This window comes from Myripristis murdjan, chromosome 23, assembly GCF_902150065.1.
Source record: "Myripristis murdjan chromosome 23, fMyrMur1.1, whole genome shotgun sequence".
Taxonomy (NCBI): Eukaryota; Metazoa; Chordata; class Actinopteri; order Holocentriformes; family Holocentridae; genus Myripristis; species Myripristis murdjan.
The window spans coordinates 4,481,451-4,502,300 of record NC_044002.1 but is presented as its reverse complement, the minus strand read 5'-3'; the positions used below and the strand labels follow the sequence as shown (position 1 = coordinate 4,502,300).

General features: G+C 41.0%; 1 protein-coding gene across 1 annotated transcript; it reads right to left on the bottom strand.

Annotated features, from left to right (window-relative positions):
- Positions 1–109: 109 nt before the first annotated feature.
- c23h12orf56 (chromosome 23 C12orf56 homolog) lies at positions 110–19,023 on the bottom strand. The gene is made up of 14 exons (XM_030046283.1): positions 18,587–19,023; positions 14,661–14,853; positions 13,824–13,884; positions 8,037–8,259; positions 7,702–7,875; positions 6,573–6,661; positions 6,324–6,468; positions 5,011–5,096; positions 4,322–4,411; positions 4,046–4,133; positions 3,734–3,808; positions 3,364–3,441; positions 2,440–2,621; positions 110–1,426 (listed from the first exon to the last, which is right to left on the bottom strand). Exons 1-14 carry the CDS (start codon positions 18,830–18,832, stop codon positions 1,315–1,317), a joined length of 1,842 nt encoding a protein of 613 aa, XP_029902143.1. The 5' UTR covers positions 18,833–19,023; the 3' UTR covers positions 110–1,314.
- Between the last annotated feature and the right edge of the window lie 1,827 nt (positions 19,024–20,850).

Genomic DNA, 20,850 nt, shown 5'->3' with positions numbered 1-20,850 from the left:
ATGTGTCAGTAATTTATGACTATTAATTTCTGATCTTCATTCTGTTCTCCTCCATTCTGTTTTTGAACCTATTCCAATTTGGTCTTAAAATAGACCCCAAAACACATGATGTAGAGGAAACTGTATCTTTAATCAAAAGTTCAACAACTGAAACACATTGAATGAGTTCCTTTACAATCATTAGATCAAAATAACATCACGTACAATGCAAAGTGATCATTCCATAACAACCTGGCTGTGCTCACATGTATTTTGACATGTGGTAAATATCTTGTACCTAATGTAATATCAAATGAAGGCATACTACCAAAATATGCTGGTGAGACATCATCTGCAAGTTGGAAACAGTGCAGTCCTCGTACTTGTTGGTAACTTGTATCAGTTGCACCAGTGGGTCAGCACATTAGCACCAACTAGTAATAAGGTGCAACAGCTGATTTAGGAAGTAACAGCATAAGATTTGTGATGAGCCTCCCAGCTGAGTCAGAAGGACCAGTGCTAAAGTGAGATGTGCATTAATTCTAATCAAACTTATAATTCATGGATATAACAGATGTTACTGCATTATATATATGTGTGTGTGTGTGTGTGTGTGTGTGTGTGTATATATATATATATATATATATATAATTCAGATATTGGGTTTGAACAGTATACTTCAGCATTAATTAATGGATTGTGATAAACCTGAATACAGAACTGCCTTAGGCATGACACAGGAAAGAAAAGTCAGTGTTATTCTTTCTGGAAGGTTAAGACACAAATAAATATATATCACATTGCCCCTCAGTATCTGAAAGGTTCCACTAATAAAGATCTAAGATCTGGTTTCAATGGAAGACCAACTATGTTTACATGGATAGAGAATTCCCTTCCTAACCTGGTTACTCAAACAGCCTAGTTTTAGATCAATATGCAAGTGATGTAGAAAAACCTGGTTAGGCTCATAGTGTGATGATGACAAACCTGGTTTACTTTGAACTGTTTACTGAAGCTGGAAATATCTTACTGCTCACTTTTGTTTTTTTCACTTGGCTCATTTTGTGGTCAGAAAAAAAGTGGTGTTGAGCAGGATTATCTTGTGAATTTATTGTATTCATGGAAACGAGGAGACTCAATCGGTGGGTATGCAAGGCCCAGGTAGAAAAAGACCTCAATCAAAGCCAAGTTACTCCATACATGTAAACAAAGCAACTGACAGTAAAATGTTATACAAAATCACTTGCTGAGACGATAAAGGCACACACTTCCTGTACTGTGCTATGTTGGTGCCTGTGTTTATTTGTAATATGGGTGAAAATGCTCAGTGTGTGATCATCTGTGCAGGATGAGGGCCAGCAGCTGCCTGAGCAGACGCAGAGCTGGTTGGCTGATGGGGTAGTGAGACGGCAGCTTTTCCTCAGCACACGGCAGCCTCACATAGTACCTGCAGGGAGGAAACAAACGTTCTCCGTTCAAATGATGTGGAAAAACCTGTTAACTCAGTTCTTAAGCTGCACTGAACATGACTTGTTAACGGTCTTCATTGATCGCTTCCTCGTCTCTTTCAAAAACATTTAAAATTATTGCAAATTGCAAGAAAATTTAAGTGAAAAATAAAGTGAAAGAATTTGTTCAGAGGGTGAAATAAAAGGCTGCCCATGGCCTCCTGGGTTTCAAAGAGACTGATACCAATACTGAAATCTTTGGACTGAAACGGCTGAGATTGAACACATGAATTTGCCTGTTCTTCAATAATTCAGTGTTTCCCCTGAATTTTATTATTAGCCTCTGAAAGAGCATGTGGAGGGACACTGATATTCTCCATCGCATAATTATAAAAGATCATTAAAGTATTCAATACTTGAATACTTTCCATTCATTCCACTCCAATATGAAAATGAACTTTCAGAGAAAATGATCAAACCTTTTCACACCTCTATTCCATCACTGTAATAAAGTATCAGCATTAGTTTTCCTCAAGCAGCAGCACTGTTGTGTTTTGATGACCTGAAATTGGGTGCAATTGAAGGAAACGGTCTCTCCACCAGGGAAAATAGTCCCTTTGGAAAGGTTTGCTTTACACAGCCAATTATCAGTCCTGTGATTTATGAATGGTGACAACTTTATTAGCTGCAGAAGCAAAATTTCACATTTGTAAATGGAAGGATTTTGATTACATGTTGTGAAATCTTTAACCCTACATGATTGGAAAATGCGAGTAAAATGTGAATAAACTGCAGTAAATGAAACAAACATTGAAAATCACTGGTATGGTCCTTTAGGGTCATGCAATTGGAGCAGATTTGATTTTTAATAAAAGGTCAATATCAGACACGCAGATGAGTGAAGGACATTTTCAGTCCAAAGAGTCAAAATCCCACAGTGGTGGAACTGTGTTCACTTCCTCTCACAGCTCTGCCAAGTCAGCCAGCAGAGCGAGGAGACAGCCAAACCAACCTGAACTCCTCGCTGTAGAGGGAGCGGAGGTGCTGGCTCAGCTGCTGGCTGTACTGCAGACAGGCCAGCAGGAGGCGACAGCGCTGGAAAAGCAGGACGGACTGCATCGGGGTCAGAGCCGAGCGCTGCACGTCTGACAGAACCAACACCACCTGCTGGGCCTGATGATCCATGAAGGACAACTGGAGAGACAGAGTCTGCTTTATTACATGATGCAGGATAGACAGAGAGAGAGAGAGGGCTGCCTGGGTGAATGGATAGGTAACAGTAGAAATAATGAGAAAAAAATCTGGTAAGAAAAAACAGATTCTGTGCAATCTTAATTAGAACTGGCATAATTGTGTCATTAACATAGACATACATTTTTTTGTTTTTGTTTTTGTAGTGATGAACTAACACTGAGGAGTCATAGTGGTTTCAGTAATATCAGTGTTTGATCATTAATATGTAGACTTATGCAGACAGTGCTCCACAGTGTATTCCTACAGATGCCACCATAAAAAAGAGGCAAGAATGGGCCAAACCTGCTGAAATCATGATTACCCAAGGTGATGACAGCTGGTTAGTGAGTTTGCCACAAGATCTTTCATTATGAGTTTTTCATGAATTCATTGGTCTTTTAAACTTTGCCTGAAGATACATTTTGGATTGTTTTAATTTGTCAATAAAAACTGCACGTCACTTGACCTTAGTGACAATATGATAATTTCCTCCCCACGTGTTGTGTGATTTAAATGCCGGACTGTGATGTTTAAAGCCAACTAAAAAGGCTGTGTGGGGAGACAATATTATTTGACCAAGTAACCTTCTGCATGTGTGCTTCTGTCTGGTGGCAGTGAAATATTATGAGTCAATATCCATGCACACTTGCTCTCAGAGTCTCTATAGTGAAGTGAAGTGAACAGTGAGAGGGAGGAGGTGTACCAGGTGAGGATGAGGCTGCAGGACTCGGAGGATCCAGCCGACAGTCAGGAAGTTCTCTGCAGACGAGCACCTGCTGGCCTGAAACACACACAAAATGAAAAAGAATCTTGCTGACAAATTACAATTATCCTCCACAGCATTAACAAGTTTTAGAAAAAATATTACCAAAATGCAGCTTTTTGTCTACTTTAGCACATCTGAGAGAGAAGGCAGTGGGTGCAGCTGTAAAGTAGAAGCAGGATGTGGGATCTAATGGCTGTAATTGTGGAGGCAAAACCACTCGTCTCATGGACTCTCCCTCTCTCTCTCCCTCTCTCCAGCAGGAGTAGCTGTGATACAAGCTCATTCTATTCCATCAGTTGGGACTCACCTCTTGGCCTAAAAGCAGAAGCTCAAAGAGCAGAGAGTTGGCAGCATCCAGGTACTCAGCTAATAAGGCCTGAAGCTGAAACGTCGAGGGAGGGGAGAACACATGTAAGGAATACAAACAAACTGTTTCTCCAGACTACTAAAAGATAACAGGCAAGTGATGATGTAGCTAGCTTCTTCTTTTCCTCCGCTCCCCTCTATCACACACATTTCATGTACTTTTCGGGCACCTCCTGTGTCTGCTGTGTATATTTATGAGATTGTTAAGTGGACTGTGAGTTTGAGGAGACCCCTGCTGTAGGTATCTACTGACCTCAGGATCAGTGGGGGATCCCGGGCTGCGTGTTTGTATCTCTGGGTCACACACCAAGGCTAGCAGCATCCTGGCTGTCAGGGCTCCTCTACAGGGAGAGAAGCACTTCTGAGCATATTCTCTGGTCATTTTGGTAGTACTTTCAGTAGCATTCTGGCTTTATTGGGTTTATACATTAGAAAGGGACATGGCACAAAGGTGAGTAACCACTTTACTCAGTCTGTTATTAATAATCTTATTAAATAGACAAAGAAAGGTGAGGGTTTTTTTTCTTACTTTTTGGCAGTCAGCAGGCTGAGTCTGCCTGGTTCCACCTCCATCTCTCTGAACATGATAGCCAGGGTCTGGACGATCACAGTGCTCAGTCTGAAAAGAGAGATGGTGATGTTAGGTCAGACTCTTTATCATTGTCACAGTTTGATTTTCAATATGGCACCAGTTTTGTGACTGTCGTGGAAAAAAAATGTAATATTGATGACCAGAGATTATTTTAAGTGCTTTTTAAGGGCTTAATAAGTGAATGGAGGGGGACTTTAAATAAGCAGATCCATTCCACCAATCCCCAATGTATTTGTCCAGTCAGCTGACAGTAATGGGAATCTATAGGTAAAAAGATGCAGAAGACCCTAAAACACATCAACAGGGCAAATTTGAGTTTGTAGTGCACACAGGTATTAAAACAAACTGGTAGGAAGGATAGACAGATGGACAGAGGAAACATTAAGAAAACACACACACACACACACACACACACACACACACACACACACACACACACACACACACACACACACACAAAGTGCACACACCAAAGCCTGTTGCTCTGACAGTGTTAAGCCTGTTGTGTAAATACAAAGCAGCTTAAAACTCCACTCTCTGATTGGATTACAGAGGTTAGAGGTGACACATAGTTTGACATACACACACACACACACACACACACACACACACACACTGAGGCTTACAGTAGTTGATCTGCAGTGTAAACTCCCTTAGGGTTCTGGAGGGAATTCTCCAGAGTCTGAACCAGGAACACAGCCATTTCACTGGACTGGAGCACAAACACAGAGCAAGAGTTGGAAAACATGCGTGTAGCTGGAGAGTGGAATCAGTTTTGAAGCATTTGAGATGAGGTCAGGCCTCATGCTTAAGATGGCCAGAGCAGCCTCTTCTTAATAAAACATTTCCCAAAGCACTCTCACCATTTGATGTTATGTGATTATCTTTTATTAATAATGCATTTAAAATTGAAATTGTTTAACTGGCAAATGATGAATGAATGAGAGCAGTTGTGAAAATGGAACAGTTCCATGAAAATGGAGTTATTTCCATCAGTTTTAATCAAACTGACCAAACTCGCTGGATTTAACAAATCACTTGTTCTGTCATGTTCATGTTGCAGTCGCTGTGCAGATTAAAACACTGAAAAACACAACTGATTTTTCCTTACTGAAAAATTATTTTGCCTTTCCAAGGTATTTTGTATAGTGATACCATCATTATCTTGAGTAAAATTTCATGATAGTGTCATATCACCAATTACCCGGTGACTCCCACCCCTATTTTTCATCCCTGCTGATTTCAGTTCAAGCATTTTCATCACATACACACTCAGTGTCCATTTTATCAGCTCCACCTGTACAATCCAGTACAGCTGTGCTGCTGTAAAGATTACTGTTGTTATGCCTGTAATGCTCAGGTTTTCTCTTTGTCACAGTAATAGAGGTGCACATTCACTTCTGTGTTTGGCACTGAGCTCATAGTTAGTGCTGCTGTTGGACTGGACTGCATTTTATTGGCAGCTGTTTCCAATATTCTGTCCCCTCATGTATACAAATATGGAGGACAAAAAATGAGAAACACCTCTCAGTATAATGTAGTCCAGTACAAGACCTCTGTAAACTACAGCCTCAATAAGAAACACAATTAAATGTACAAATTCTCCACAATGTCAGCAAAAACTGAACATTATAAACTTTTTAAAAGGCAGAATTTATGGCAGAGCTGTTGTACTGAACTGCATTAGACTGTACATGTGGAGCTGATAAAGTAGTGACCAAAATTTGTCGCCATCAGATTTGGCAGGAAGTGCTTTTGGATTGCTTTACGGCACACAACAGGAAGAGAGTGCTGTCATTCCAGCACAGCATCTTTTGACAAGAAGCATCAGGGTTTATAAGAAATGTGGCAATAACGATACCACTAATCATGTAGACCATTGACTCATTCGTTCATAATTGTGTGTGTGTGTGTGTGTGTGTGTGTGTGTGCATCTCACCCTCCAGAATAGTTTGCGTAGTGTTGTATTGCGGTGGGCAGCAGTTCTTAGTTCTTGCAGTAACACATAGAGACTCTCCAGGCTGATTCCCTCCTGGAGGAGCTCCGCACTCAGCTGACAAAACAGGTGGGCTGTCCGCTCCCAGCTACACACACACACACACACACACACACACAAAGAAATCATGGCAATTCCCAGTGTGTTGAAATGTTCATCTCTTTTCAGTCTAAGTGACAGTAGTTTGTGTACCTGATGGCAGAAGGGGGTCTGTGAGGAGACGAGCTGGACAAAGCACTACACCTCCTCCTGTAGAGAGGGTCTAACAGCAGCGTGGACCTCTGAGGACACACACACACACACACACACACACACACACACAGATTACAGTCATGGCTAAGAGATGACAAAACTGAGTCACTGGGAAGAAAAAAAATAAAGAAAAAAACTAAGACTGAAGGAGAATTCTGGTTATTTTATAGTTGGGACTTTTTTAGTATTAGTATTTTCCATCATGAGAACTGATTGTGAATTCTGTTGCAAAGTTCACTGTAGAGTTTTCAAATCTCTAGATGACGACACAAATTCACACACACCGAGCTAGCAGATACTCTCCAACAACTGAGCCCAAATAGTGATCACAAGACACCCTTTCAACACAAAAACACACTGCAGGAGGATTTTTAAATAGCTGGCATTGAATATGCATCACCACATTTGAGTTATAATTGTTAGATACTTACTGTTACTTCAGCTTGAAAGTGTTGCATTAACACTAGTTAAAATAACACCTCTAACAAGATAATATATGTAGGTTTCAAGGAATGGATAATGGGAAAATCAACAGCTGGTAGGTCCCATGGCAGCGTGAGTGTTATTGTGTTTTAAAGTCATCGCCTTTTCGGTTCAGCTGTTGGGAGACTGCACTGCACTATATGCTTTACTTTTTTTAGTGGCACAATTTCATACAATAAAATTAGATTTAACAAAAAAGGGGCAATTTAAAAGAAAAGAAAATGTACAAGTAAGACCAAATAAACCCCAAGGGCCTTATCATGTGGCCCCATTAAATAATCAGAATATAGACAAATTAAAGCAAGAAATAAATGTAAAAAGAGAGAAAGAAAAAGAAAAAGCAATAAAAGTAAATAAATAAATACAAAAGATTTAGAAAGAGACATAGAAAGAAAGAAAAAAATTAAATCAGACTGTCTTGTTTATAAAGTAACAACTTAACACTTTTTTTGAAATAAATATAAATATCAACAGTACTTTGTGTGTGGGAACAGTGAACTAAGTGACAAAACTGAAATGAACACAATGAAAATGAACAAGCATCATGATGGCAAATAATTGGGAGTAAGTCACCGGCATCTCTCACAATAATGTAACTGTTCCAGGAGCTCTGCAGATGCAGGTAGATGCGGGACGTCCGGGACACGGCGTAGAGATGCAGCTCGGCCTCTCGCTCTCTCTCCTCTGCATCCCTCTCTCCACTTCTGACCCTCTCCCTCCTCAGCAGGCGAGCAAGCACTGACGCTCTCCTCCTGGACACCTGGAACATCACACTGCCACATTACTTCTGTCTTTTCTCTACTAAAGTCCAGCTAATATCCAATGAAAACATGCTAATTAAGCCTCACATATAGCACCCAAAATAGCAGCACTTTGATTTCATGAGCAGTCCAATTGACAGATCCGTCTGTCTGTCCATACCTGGCCAGGCTTGGGGGACGTCAGGCTTCGGTCTGAAGGTGACAAAGGGGAGGTGGGAGAGACGAGAGGGGAGACAGAGGAGTGGAATGAGGGAGACGGAGAGGGAGGCTGGGCAGGAGGCCGCGGGAAGCGCGGGAGGCCCAGAGTCTCCGGGTTGGGACAGGATGCAGAGCGCACAGGCCTTATCATGTGTATGTCCTCTCCTTCCACCTCCCTCTGGTTCCTGATGGAGTGAGGGAGAGGAGGGAGGAAGAAAACAAGAGAGATGAAATTAAACTCTACTGTGGGAAAATCAGGTTGCCGCAACAGCAAATAGTATACAGGGGAAATATGGAATACAGCAAATGGCAGTATTTAAACCAGTCTGAACTGAAAGAAGGCAGAGTGCAATATAACAGCAGCAGAACATACTGTGACAAGGAAAACATGAAGGCAAAGGAGGTGCAATATGAAGATGTGGCAAACATAAGTACAAAGATTAAAAAAATAAAAATATCAAGAGATGGAGAGTGGGAGGAGAGGAAATGATAGGGAGAGAGTATGTGCATGTGTGGCAGTTCATTTTTACCTTTATCTTTTTTATTAAGAAGAAAAAATAGTTTTAGATTCAGTTCTTTTATTTTCAAAGGGTAAGTTCTCTTGCCCTGTGGGCCTGACATCAGCAACAGCACAAACTCTACAAAAGTCAAATGTTTACAGAATGATGCCTGACAAGGCTGTGTTACTGAACTTAGGAGAACCTCCTAACAAGTGCTCATACAAGACCAGGAGGAAGGGACTGAGAAAGCAAGGGTGACATGCCTGTTTAACCTTTATTTAACCAGGCGAGCTGCTTAATAACAAAGTGTAATTCACATGGACAGCTTGGCAGCAGCAGGAGGAAGAGGAGGAGGCGGTGGAGCGGTGGCTGCTTTCATCAGATGCTGATGTGTCTGATCCTCTGTGTATATCCTGCGGAAAGAACCTCAGCAGCACCTAGATCTCTGGCTCTGACCTCACTGTCTGTGGAAAGTTTTGGTAACACTTCTCTTGGTGTGACCTCTGAGCCTTCCTCTGTTCATTCCAAATGTATAATGAGCGTATACACACTGTTCTTCCACTATAATGCTCCTTAACTGTGTTCTTACCACCACACATTGTTCCAACATGTATTATAGCCTCTTCAGCCTCCTGGTTATAGGATTTATATAATAAAGGATATAGTGAAGTTGACCCACCTAAACTCACGTCTCCCTCACTTTTATTTGAATATTATGGAAGAGGGTTTTGCTTTTCAAGGCTGATATAAAAGTTAATGACATAAATTCATGGTAAAGAGTTATGTATGGGTATGGTCTTTTAAGAAGAAGTTGCATAGGTGAAAGGTGATTACAAATTATAATAAATTAATTTTTTTTATGATATTGGTGGTGGTTAACCATCTATTGGATGTCATAGTTTGACCTTTTCAATATTTATCATTTGCCAATCATTTACCACAGCATCACTGCTTATATTACACTGTGTGTTACAAATGAGAAGAAGAATTTTCATTTGCCATTTGTGCATACACTAATAGTCCACACACATAAACAGTTTGACTCTGAGAGCTCTGCAACATCGTTTGTCTTTTGGCTGTTCATATCTGTCAGCTCTACAAGCAAAATATTTCCATACTGAATTCAGTCTTCTGCAGTGTCTCTCGAGTATTGAAAATTTGGTTATTGTGGCACTCTAGCCAATAACATCCCTTATAATTTCCATGATTTACACTGAGGTTCTGTTCAACATTAATTTTGATTCATTGGAGGATCCACAAACAGCTGATGTGTCCTCTGAACATCAGCAACCATTATTTTCAAAGTGAACCAGCAGGCTGCTCAGTAATTTGAATGCAAGGACATGATGGCTGTAAGCTGCATTCATGTCCCTTAAGACCATTACCTTTCTAACTTGTGGGTGTGTGTGTGTGTGTGTATGCATTTTTAATGACCTCCCAGGAGTGGACAACACTTGAGCAGCCAGACACAAAAGCATAAGATAACATTTACACTCTGGGGTATTTACATCACACACACACAAACACACATTCACAGTATGCATTTTATGGCAGTATGCCTTTTTGTACCCTGGCAACAGTTCAGTGGCAGTACCTCCTCTCATCTCTTCATATTCCACACACACACACACACACACACACACACACACACACACACACACACACACACACACACACACACACACACACTTTCCCTACAGACGTAAACACAAAGAGGAAACGGAGGAATCTGATCCCAGAAGAGTCAACCAACTAAACACTTCCTCCCTAGCTGTAATGTAGAACAGTAGTGGTGCCATCTTCCTCTCATTACCAGCTATCTTTTACCAGCTATCTGAAGAAAGTTGTTATTTGTGTCCTCTAACATGCATACATGTATTCAATGAAGAAAACTAATGACAGCAATCTAAAGCAATCTACTTCTGTCTCTGTGGTGACTACTGTTCCTCTGGGTTATCTGAAGACTTTATAACACCAGTGAGCACAAAAGACAAGGGCTGCAATGGTGCAATGCAACATGTATTGACCTTGTATTGACCTGAATCTAAAAAGTATTTGTCAGTGTGTAGCTGACTGTGACACATTCTGTCATTAATTTTTACAACTGCTTTGACCCTGGCATCATTAGATTCAGCAGAAAACAATGAACATTTTTTATGTATAGCATGTCCATGTTTAAAAATGTGAGAACAAAGACATCCATAAATGCTTGCAGAGAAAAATGTTTCTGTGAGATCTACCAGCATCTGTGTTGACCTTGACATTGCCAGCTTCTGACGGTTGTAGCGTCAGAGGACAGATTGCTTCGACCCAGCACCATTAGATTGATCAGAAAACGCTTTTTATTTTTGGCAAATAATGCATGTTTGTTTGGTTTGAATTGCAGGTGTGAATGGTGAAAAAAAAATGGACAATTTGTTAGTGAATATTGAAAGCCAGAACGTTTTAGTGTTTTACAGATATTTGTTGGGACACCCAGCTTGAAACTGGGGCAATCCCAAACAAATGAAAGTGATGTTAAACTTTCTTGGAGTAGATTAAGGTGGTTATTTTTAAGAATTTTAGCTGGGGGGACGTCCACCTCAATGGCTGGAGGCAAACAGTTAGCATTAGGTGCATCCAGCCAGTATCCAGCACTCAGTAACAAAGAGTGCAAGATAGCACCACTACTGTCCTACAGAACAGCTTGGGGGGAATGAAATAATCAGTTTTTTCTAAATGGGCGAAATATCCCTTTAAGTAATGTAAAATGACTCTTAGTGAATACTGACTGCTTAGGTGTCCTTGAGCATGTCACTTACGCCCAGGTCCTCCAGTAGAGCTGCTCAGTGGCTAAGCACAATGAGCAGGGAGTAAGCTGATCTGAAACTCTCCCTCCTCTCTCCTGATTAAGTCACGAGCTACCTGAGACACTGCCGAGCTCCAGCAGGGCTCACATGTCCACCACCTCCACCCCGACAGCCAGAGAGGCTGCCTGCGTTCACATCATACACCAAAGACAGAAGATACTGGCCTCCTACTTGCAGGCAACCAGCAGGCAATTTTGATTATGTGTTGTGAAATCTTTAATGCCCCCACATGATTTGCAAAATGGATGTTGCAAAATGTGGGTAAACTGTAGTAAAGGGGCCAAAGATTGAAAATCCCTGGTAAGGTCCTTCACTGGTGTCTAGCTCGCAGAAGAATCGATTTTAAATGTTACTGTTTGTTTAGACAGCTCTTACTGGCCTGGTGCCATGTTATATAAACTGAATGCTTTTCAAATCACAGCCACAACACAGCCTTAGATCATCAAACAGCATCCTCCTGGATATTAATTTCCATTTAAAAGCAGGTGAAGCTGCTTTTATTTTTATGCCCCCTCCGAATGGACTCACCTGCCCGGTGATCTAAAAATGCCTCAACACGAATCTGTTTGAAACACGATTTGACAACATGTCTTTTCACAGCTCTATTTGACCACATATGTGGTCACACAGCTGTTTCTCTCATTTATTCCTTTTTGTTCTGTGCTCCTTTTTCATTGTTCTGAAGGCAATATGATGCTTTTTGTATAAAATACTATAAAAAATTAAATTTTCTCTATGAAATGCTCTATAAATAAAAACAAACTTGCAACTATAGTGCTCTTCAACAGTGTTTTTGTTGTTGTTTTTCTGGTCATCAGCTGATACCAGAGACAAAAATGTAATTATGATTTGAACCAGTTGTGACTGCTACTACTTAAGGTGCACCTTTTTTCTTGTCAGATGTTGTAACAAACTCAGAAATGGTCAAATCCTGATCAAGGCAGGAAAAGTCAAGCCCTCAAAGCACCACTCCATTTGGTAGAAAAAAACAGCTCGCTTTAGCAGATGCTTTGAACTGATTTCAAAGCTCAAAAGATGTAAAGCAATTTCATTTTGAAGCAAAGGGAACCAAAGGGGAGTGAATAATGCTCTTCATGTTATGAATGTGTGGTAATTGTAGGACAAGAGCAGGACATACTTTTGAGCTTAGAGCACTGATCCATTTTTTTCAGTCATGGATCACTATTCTTCCTCAGTACTAAAGCAGTTAGGAATGTTTTTTTTTTTTTTTTTTTGACATTTCAGTCTTTCAAAAGCTCTTCATGGTGCAGGTTGTTTATGTAGTTTTCTATTGTCCAAATTCTGCTCTAGACATGCTCTGTCTGCGGGAGTCACGGAGACAGACAAACTCTTACCTATAAAACCTTTACAGCTGTTGTTCTGTTTTCTACAAGGAAGGGGATGGGAAGAAGTTTTAGGAGCTTATGTACCTGAATGTATGTGTGTACTGGAGGGGCGACGGGGTGTAGGCATAATGGTGAAGAAGAAACTCAATGATTACCGCATCAAAAGGTTGAAAAGCAGCGTCCAACAAAACGCACTTTCAGAATACTTGTTTTGTCAGTTTCCACCATGTAACAAACCTACTTCCCTGCCATAGAAAAGCTGCCATGTGGCCAAATGGGTAGGAAACCAGAAACCAGGTTAACTGTGTTTGATAGCATCATATTGGCCTGCCTGGCACACAGAGATAAGACCTGAGTGAATGAATGAGTAATGCTGGACTGACAGTTTCTGTGAATAGTAGGACTGATGCTTCCTTAACATAACTCTGGAAATCAATGATACCTTGACTGTGGTTTAATCCTGTGTCTGCTGATTCATTCAGCTAGGGAAGTAACCACAACTGCAGTTCAGACCAGTATCATTTGTGTGTGTGTGTGTGTGTGTGTGTGTGTGTGTGTGTGTGTGTGGGAGAGTGAAAGTGTGTGTGTGACCTGCTCTAACCTCTCTAATACAATCAGCAATTAGTCCACAGGGTTTTAAGCTGCTATGTTTAAACACAACAGGATTTATGTCATTAGAAAGGTCGGCTTTGAGTGTATGACTTTGACTTTCAGTGTGGATACCTGACCCAGGCCACATCGGGTTTGGACAAAAATTTAGAAATTATGTTCAGGTTAGAGTCGGGTTCAGTCACGTCAGTGACTATTTTAGTGAGAAATGATGGACCAACTGTCTGTTCTGGGCAACTTCCTGTACAGTGCTAGAGTTTACATGATGATGCTGAAGGCAACATGTAGGCTATTTCAGGTGGTTAATGTAACGTAGTGATGAAGAACAAGCAAAATCTGGTGCTCAGGTCAGGTTCAGACACAAAAAAAGGATGCCTGTCAGGCTCAGGTCAGGTTCAGACAAAATCGTGTATGTGTGTGTGTGTGTGTGTGTGTGTGTGCTCACCTCTGTTGGGGTGCTGTTGGAGATATCCTCCATCTGTTCTCCGAAAATAGAGAGGCAACCCCTGGACAAGGAGAGGTAGAGAGAAATAAGGTATTATTTTGTTTGTAAAACGAGTGAAATCATGTGAGTAGAGATGTGAGTGATGCAACATCCACAGGGCGGATGTCGCGTTACAGTTGGTGTCATCCTCGCTTCCCAAAATGGTAGAATGTTAGACCAGTGATTTTTATTTTTTTATTTTTTTATTTCATTGCAGCTGAATGCAGTCATTTTACACTTCTGTTCATTGTCACATTAGCCTGATAGGGGGGCGCCATCCGGGGTCCCATATTTGGGTCAAGGACAACGGAGTAAATGTTGGATAGCCAGGAGGTGATGATGTGTCACACTTACACAAACACTCTCACATACAGGTCATTACTGCTCTGGTTCTCTCTCTCTCTCTCTTTCTCTCAAACACACACACACACACACACACGCCTGCTTGACCTGTAAGCAGCTTTTACAAGGTATTTTTTGAATACACAGGTTGTAACCTAGCAACAGACAAATGACGCAACAAAAGTGTAAATATAAACAAGAAGAAAAAGAAACGGTTGCATTGAGGTGTTATGCAAATTTAAATACATACTTCATCCTACACACAATGGTTGCTAGTGTCTGATTTGTAACTGGAACTGATCAATTAATATAGATACTGGTTATGTATTATTGTATAGTTTATGTTTTCAAACTTAAATTATCATGCCCACAAGGTATAATTGGACAGACTCTTTGCTGGATTTTGGCTCCGTTGGTAAGACTGTTTCTGACTGGCAGTCATGTCTATGAGTTTACCGTCTAAGGCGGGTGGGACTGTCAGGAGATGGGCTCTCTGAGAAGGCTGGGGTGAAGGAGGACGTCCCTCCTTCTTGCTCCTCCACTGCCAATCATCTCCCCTCCCAGTGGGCTTTGTGGCAGCGTAGACAATTCTTATGTGCTGAGAGCGTTCCCTTTCCTTCCCAGTGAGGAAATCTGGAAGGTCATTGATCTGCAAAGGAACAGACAGACTGTGAAAATTACTTAGAAAATCAACTGAGTGTATGCAGTACATCACAAATGAAAGAGAGAAACATGTGGTGCTGCATTTTCTTTAAAGAGCTGTGGCATACTTCATGAACACAGGGTTGAAACACTGTCAATCTTCTCTTTATACAACAATGACTTGTTCAGCAGGGATGGCTGGTATAAATGGGCTTACAGAGCTAAGCTCTCCCTATCTTTTACAATAAAGACAAGAAAAATGATTGTTAAAAACCTTAGAACAGATCTAGGTGGAACCAACAACAGCACCAAATAATCACAGGAAAAAAAAAAAAACAGGGAAATGGGCTTATTTTTTATTTTTTTTTACAGCCAAAACACAGTAGCATCAGCTTTGAGTCATCTTCAGTGTTAAGTGAGTGACAGGTGTCATGACACACCCCCTTGATTTGCTTATCATTTGGGCAAAATTTATTCAGCCCTCAGGCCTCTGACTTTTGAAAGAAGACAGCAGACTTCTGGAGTAACTGTGCGTACAGCGAGGTTCTGCTTGTGAGAGAGTGAGGAGGTGGAGATGAGAAGGTGGGTGTCAGTGTAACAATGGAGGGTGTTCGCAAAAAAAAGGTGAATTATTTACTTAATCATCCAGTTTCTTTGATGTCTTTGGAGGAAAAATTGGAAGTAAAGAGACTGGGGATTAAGGACTGGAGAGCATACACTTTTCTGTTTTCTATGCTTGCTTAGATTTGAAACAGTGCTGTTGTACAACATTTTCTATAGGTATAATGTCCTTGCTGTGACTCTGTGGTGGGGTGCTTCAGCATGAACTATTGATGGGTACAATGCATTTGTTAGCCCACCCACCCAATATCACCACCAGCCATCACTGGTGATCAGTGTGCATTTTGAAAAAAGTGAAAAAAGGTCCAGTCAGCATCATCCACCTCTGATATGATGCAGTCTGACTGACTGCACATGTATTGTAGAACAGATCAACACCAGACTGGTTGTCAATGGGAAAACCTCTTCCATTAACTGATTATAATACAAAACCATAAAATGAGATATTTTTATTATCCTGGGTTTCAGTGGAGAGTTTTACTGTCCCATTGTGGCCGTACTGTTTAAGAGGCTTCTCCATCCTGACAAGAGTAAATTTTAGAGGTAAATACTGAATGCTTGTAAATGTTTGCATCTATTCTGTGTGAAAACCCAATTAGGAATAAACACTTGCTGGAACCAAGGTGTGAGCATGACTGAGCTCTGCTGGAGTGAAGCTCGATACCAGGCATTAATCTGCTGTTCAGACAGGATTAGCTCTGTGAGGAAGAGGAAGAAGCTGTGACCCCTGAACCATGTGACATAACATGATAGAGGACTAGTAGTTGAGAGTTAACAGTACTACACCAAGCCCAGCAGCTCTAGCTGCCATCGCTGTATCCGGATAATACACATTATGTAGACCTGGGGCTTCAATCTATTTAAGTCCCAGTAGTCTGGGTCAATCTGGGTGAGCAGTATTCTAGGGATGATGGTTTCCAAATTAGTAAAGAAATGACTTGAACTGACAGGGGATGATGTCATTTGCATTGAGATGTTATGCAAATTTAAATACATACTTCACCCCATTCTCGCCTACAGGATCAAACTTTGTAAGTGTTGTGGAGATAATGAGCTTCCCTTCACATTTATGCAACAAGTTGGCAGGAGAAAATGCTCTTGTTTGGTGAATTTGTTATGAAGCTGATATGATATCCCATGGATGAATATGTGTAAGTTGTAATTCATATCTATTTCGATTGCTGACTAATTTATTTAATGTATCAATTATTTTGTCAAAAATAACAAATGACAAAAAACAACTTAATTATTAAATTAATGATAAATGCTCATGAGATTTTAACATAGCCCAGAGAGATGTCTTCACATTGCATCCTTAGCAGCAAAAAAGGTCAGAGTATTACTTTTATAATGATGTCAGTGGAGAAAAATCAGACGAATGTGTTGGCACTGAACATCAAAATTCTAACATGTTAATTTAAATAATTTTCTGTGGTTCTGTATCTTACAAACTTACTTACTGAAAACCTCAGTTTTGCAGGAAAAATCTTTTGCATGTGTTTTATGTTACAGTGCTATGGAGACTCATATCCCCCCATATATGACAGTGGAAAGGAAATGGCAGCCACACAGGTAGAAGGTGAATGACAGGCTGCAGAGCTAAATGGATGCCTTTTAGATGATTAAATATCAGCCCCTCAATTAATGCTGTTTCTCTCTCTCCTACATTTTCCATACAGCTCAGCAGCAAAATTTAGTCGAATCAAAACAGTCCATAGAGAATGACTGAGACTCCTGTGAGCCTCAGTTTATCGTTCAAAACAAATCTTATCGATGCATCCATCTATGGATGACTACGGAGATATATTTTGACCCAAAGGTGAACTTTCAGGTGGTCCTGCTCTGCAGAAAAAGCCAAGAGCAGGAACCAACATGAGGGAGAAGCTGGCTAACAACAGCACATGTTTTTTATCTTAATACTGAGAAATCCATGGAAGACTGGCAAAACTATTTTTAATATAAGATGAACAATGAGAATTCATGTTATCACTTTAGATATAAGAGAAAAGCGACATTTGATTCAAGGAAAATTCTCGAGAAGTCGACTTCTGTTGGGGAAAAAAAAGATCTCATCCCACTGGCAGTTTGTTTTTCACACATTATTTTGAAACTCTGAAGGAACAGTTCACCTGTACCTCTACGACCGACAGATGAATGAGTGAATCATCGTTTCTTGAAATGGGCTAATAATCATTCAGATCAGAAACTGTTTGCAACCCATTTCTGGTAACAGAGCCACAAAGTCTGACATCTTCTGTTGAAAATAAATGTTAAGAGTTTGAATATGATCTGGGGGAACTATTTGAATCCAGAAATCTCACTTTTGGTCATACACATGACATGTGACATTTCGGTCCTAGTATTGGCTAATTCTGAAGAATTGCTGCATAAAATATATTTGTTATTTCGTATGGGTGAGGGAGGTAGAGTAGGGTAGGAGCGAGGAAAAAATGAATGTGTAGTATTAGAGTTTTAAAATGAGTTTTAAAATTTTGACCCAGCACCACCACCACCACCACCATTGACTCCATGTTTCCAGCCCTAAATGAAAGCATGAATTAACCCTGGAAACTGGAAGTCAGTCTCTCTGATCTGATCTGCCTCCCTCTTCAATTTAGAGAAAAAAGGCAGATCAGATCAGATCAGCAGATCAGATTGACTGTAAGAAGCTTAATATGGATCAGCCAGTGGAGCCTCTATTAATGTACACACACACACACACACACACAAGCTCTACATAATTTCTTAGATACACCATAACTGAGAAACACTTTTTTCTGTTATTCGTATATATTAACATTATGCCTGTTACTCATTAGACTATAGGCTATCATTGTATTATGATGATTGTGTTCTACTACATTATTGCCAGATGCATTTAAGCTATTTTATTATTTCCTCACTAACATCAAGTATACACATAAACCTGCTGAGAGACGCGCGCGCAGCACAGCATCTGGTCACTTTAGGTGCACCGGGAAAATTGTACAGGATATGATGAGAACCATGTAGTCTCAACAGTGGAATCACGCGCTTATTCCATGTTTTACTGTCAGCTGAGTGTAAAGGGTCCTCACTGAAATCAGTCACCTGTCAATCACTGTGAACGGCTGACTCACCAGGGAGATTTCGCGCACGCGGCTGAGGCTGACGGCTGCGGTGAGCGTGCGCGGCGGGTACTGGGTCAGGTACACGCACTCGTCGGTCAGCACCACGTGCATGTACACCTTGTTGACGCTCTCCGAGACCACCACGCACGGCTCGTAGGCGCGTATCCGGTCGTACACGGCCCGGTCCGTGTTCCGCTTCAGGAAAGACTCCAGTTTGCTGTTCCGACGGCAGAGCAGGTTCCCGGGGCCAGTCATACCGGCGGCACCGTTACTGAAGAGCTGCTGCCACTCTCACCGGAGAAATAACGGGTGACAGGCAGAGGGCAGCTGCTGACGCCTTCATGCTGCTGTTACAGAACTCCATGTTGTTAATGAGGGGTGAACCCCGCGCTCGAGACGGGAGAGGCAGCCGTTGTGCACCTCTTGGGCTCGAGACTTCACTGTTGAGCGGCTTCATCTGTCCGTCCCGAGCGCACACAGCCCTCTCATTGGTTAGCCCAGCCAACGGGAACGGTGCTGATTGGCTAAGGGGTTCTCATTGGCTGGCAGAGCTGAGGTCGGGTCAGTGAAGTGACTCCTCATCAGTGTCCAGGTGACCTAATGAGGAGAGCAGCAGCCAATTAAGACACACCCTGCGTTCCAAATCGCATACTTATACTTTTTACTTTTAGTATGTACTGCAGCTGCCCTTAAAAAGTATGTAGTTTAGTATGTATTGGGACATACTAATTCTTTTTTTCCCTACTAAATAGTATGGTAGTATGGGCATTGGAACGCAGGGACACACTTGATTTGTATTGCACCAGTCATACACAAAGCAATTCAAAGTGCTTTACAGAGGCATAGAAATACATTAAGAAAAATAAAACATTGAGAAAACATGAAAAGTTTGAACTAGCTGTTGTAGCAGTCCTCAGATGTGGAGCATGTAACTAAAAGCTGCTTCAACTTGTTTGCGTCTGGTTCTGGGAACGGTGAGGAAACCTCTCCCAGATAATGTTAGGGGTCTGAATGCCTTGTAAGGTATGAGTAAATCAGAGCTGTATCAAGGCCCAAGACAATTTGTAGACAGATGATAAGATTTTCAAGTCTATTCTGTATGCTACACTTTAGTCAGTGCTTTAAGTCATGGGGATCAAAGGGGTTCAAAAGCAGACACAAACACCTGTCACAACACACAGATCCAGACAGCACATGTTTGAAAGACTTTGCAGAAATTAATGTGAATATGTGTAACCGGTTGGATGCGACTCTGCGTTGTAGGAAGGGTCTGAGACGATTACACCTTTGGAGGCAGTCTCCGTTTATTTCACACCTGACAAAAGGCATATAAAAAATATTTCCCTCCAGTCAGCTCCCCCAAAACACTGTGCCCCTCTCCCATGGAGATCAATAACAAAAGGGGCGGTAAGGGCGCGAAAAACACAATATATAGGGGCGGTGCCACACAATATAAGAACGTTGGGGGTACAGACACAAATTTATGTTCCGGTCCCTATGAACTGACTCGGAGGCCCAACCTGTCAGGTACTAAATGAATAAAAATAAAATAAATGTGAAAAAACAGTACACAGATTTTGTGTAATTATAACAATAATAACAATAACTACTGTACATAATATTTTATACATATACATATTTCTGCTGCACGATTGACCCTGTTACATATGCAATGAGGCATTCTTTCGTTTCACACAACAGGCTGAGACCCACCTATTCAACTCAGGCAGTCCCATCAGTGGGTTCATTACAAATGCATGCTGCCCAGCAGAGCTTTGTTCAAAGCCTCAGGGCTTTATTTGAAATTTTAGTGAGGATCCCAAGGTTTCCAAAGGCAGCAAATATGTCCTGCTGAATTACTTTAAAATATGTATAAAATGATGCACAAGACATCTTGATATGTTCTGTTTCGTGTGATTATGTAGCCACAAAACAATGACATCTTGGGTTTGAATATTTCACTAAGCATAGTTTCAGTGAAGCACTGCAACCATCAGATGCAGAATGAGAATGTAATGTAAAATCTAGATTTAAAAAAAAAAAAAAAAAAAAAGAAGTTATTATTAGTTTTTTACTTAGAAGCTAAAAATCAGAGATCAGCAGCTTAAACCAGATTTGTCACCAAACTAAACAAGCATCCTGAAATGGGACAGTAAACAAGGGAAGCAGCACAACCCAGTGGTACATTTAGTGGTGATTACAGAGGTGGAAATTATAAATGAACAGTTTCTATTGTTGTCACCTGTTATGATAGTAATGTCACACTGCTTGTG

Excerpts from the sequence above, each read along its gene's own strand:
- c23h12orf56 (XM_030046283.1), bottom strand. The coding sequence starts at position 18,832 with ATGACTGGCCCCGGGAACCTGCTCTGCCGTCGGAACAGCAAACTGGAG. Across the intron at positions 6,469-6,572 it reads AGACCCCCTTCTGCCATCAG|CTGGGAGCGGACAGCCCACC; the intron begins GTACACAAACTA and ends GTGTGTGTGTAG. Across the intron at positions 5,097-6,323 it reads TACGCAAACTATTCTGGAGG|TCCAGTGAAATGGCTGTGTT; the intron begins GTGAGATGCACA and ends TTTGTGCTCCAG.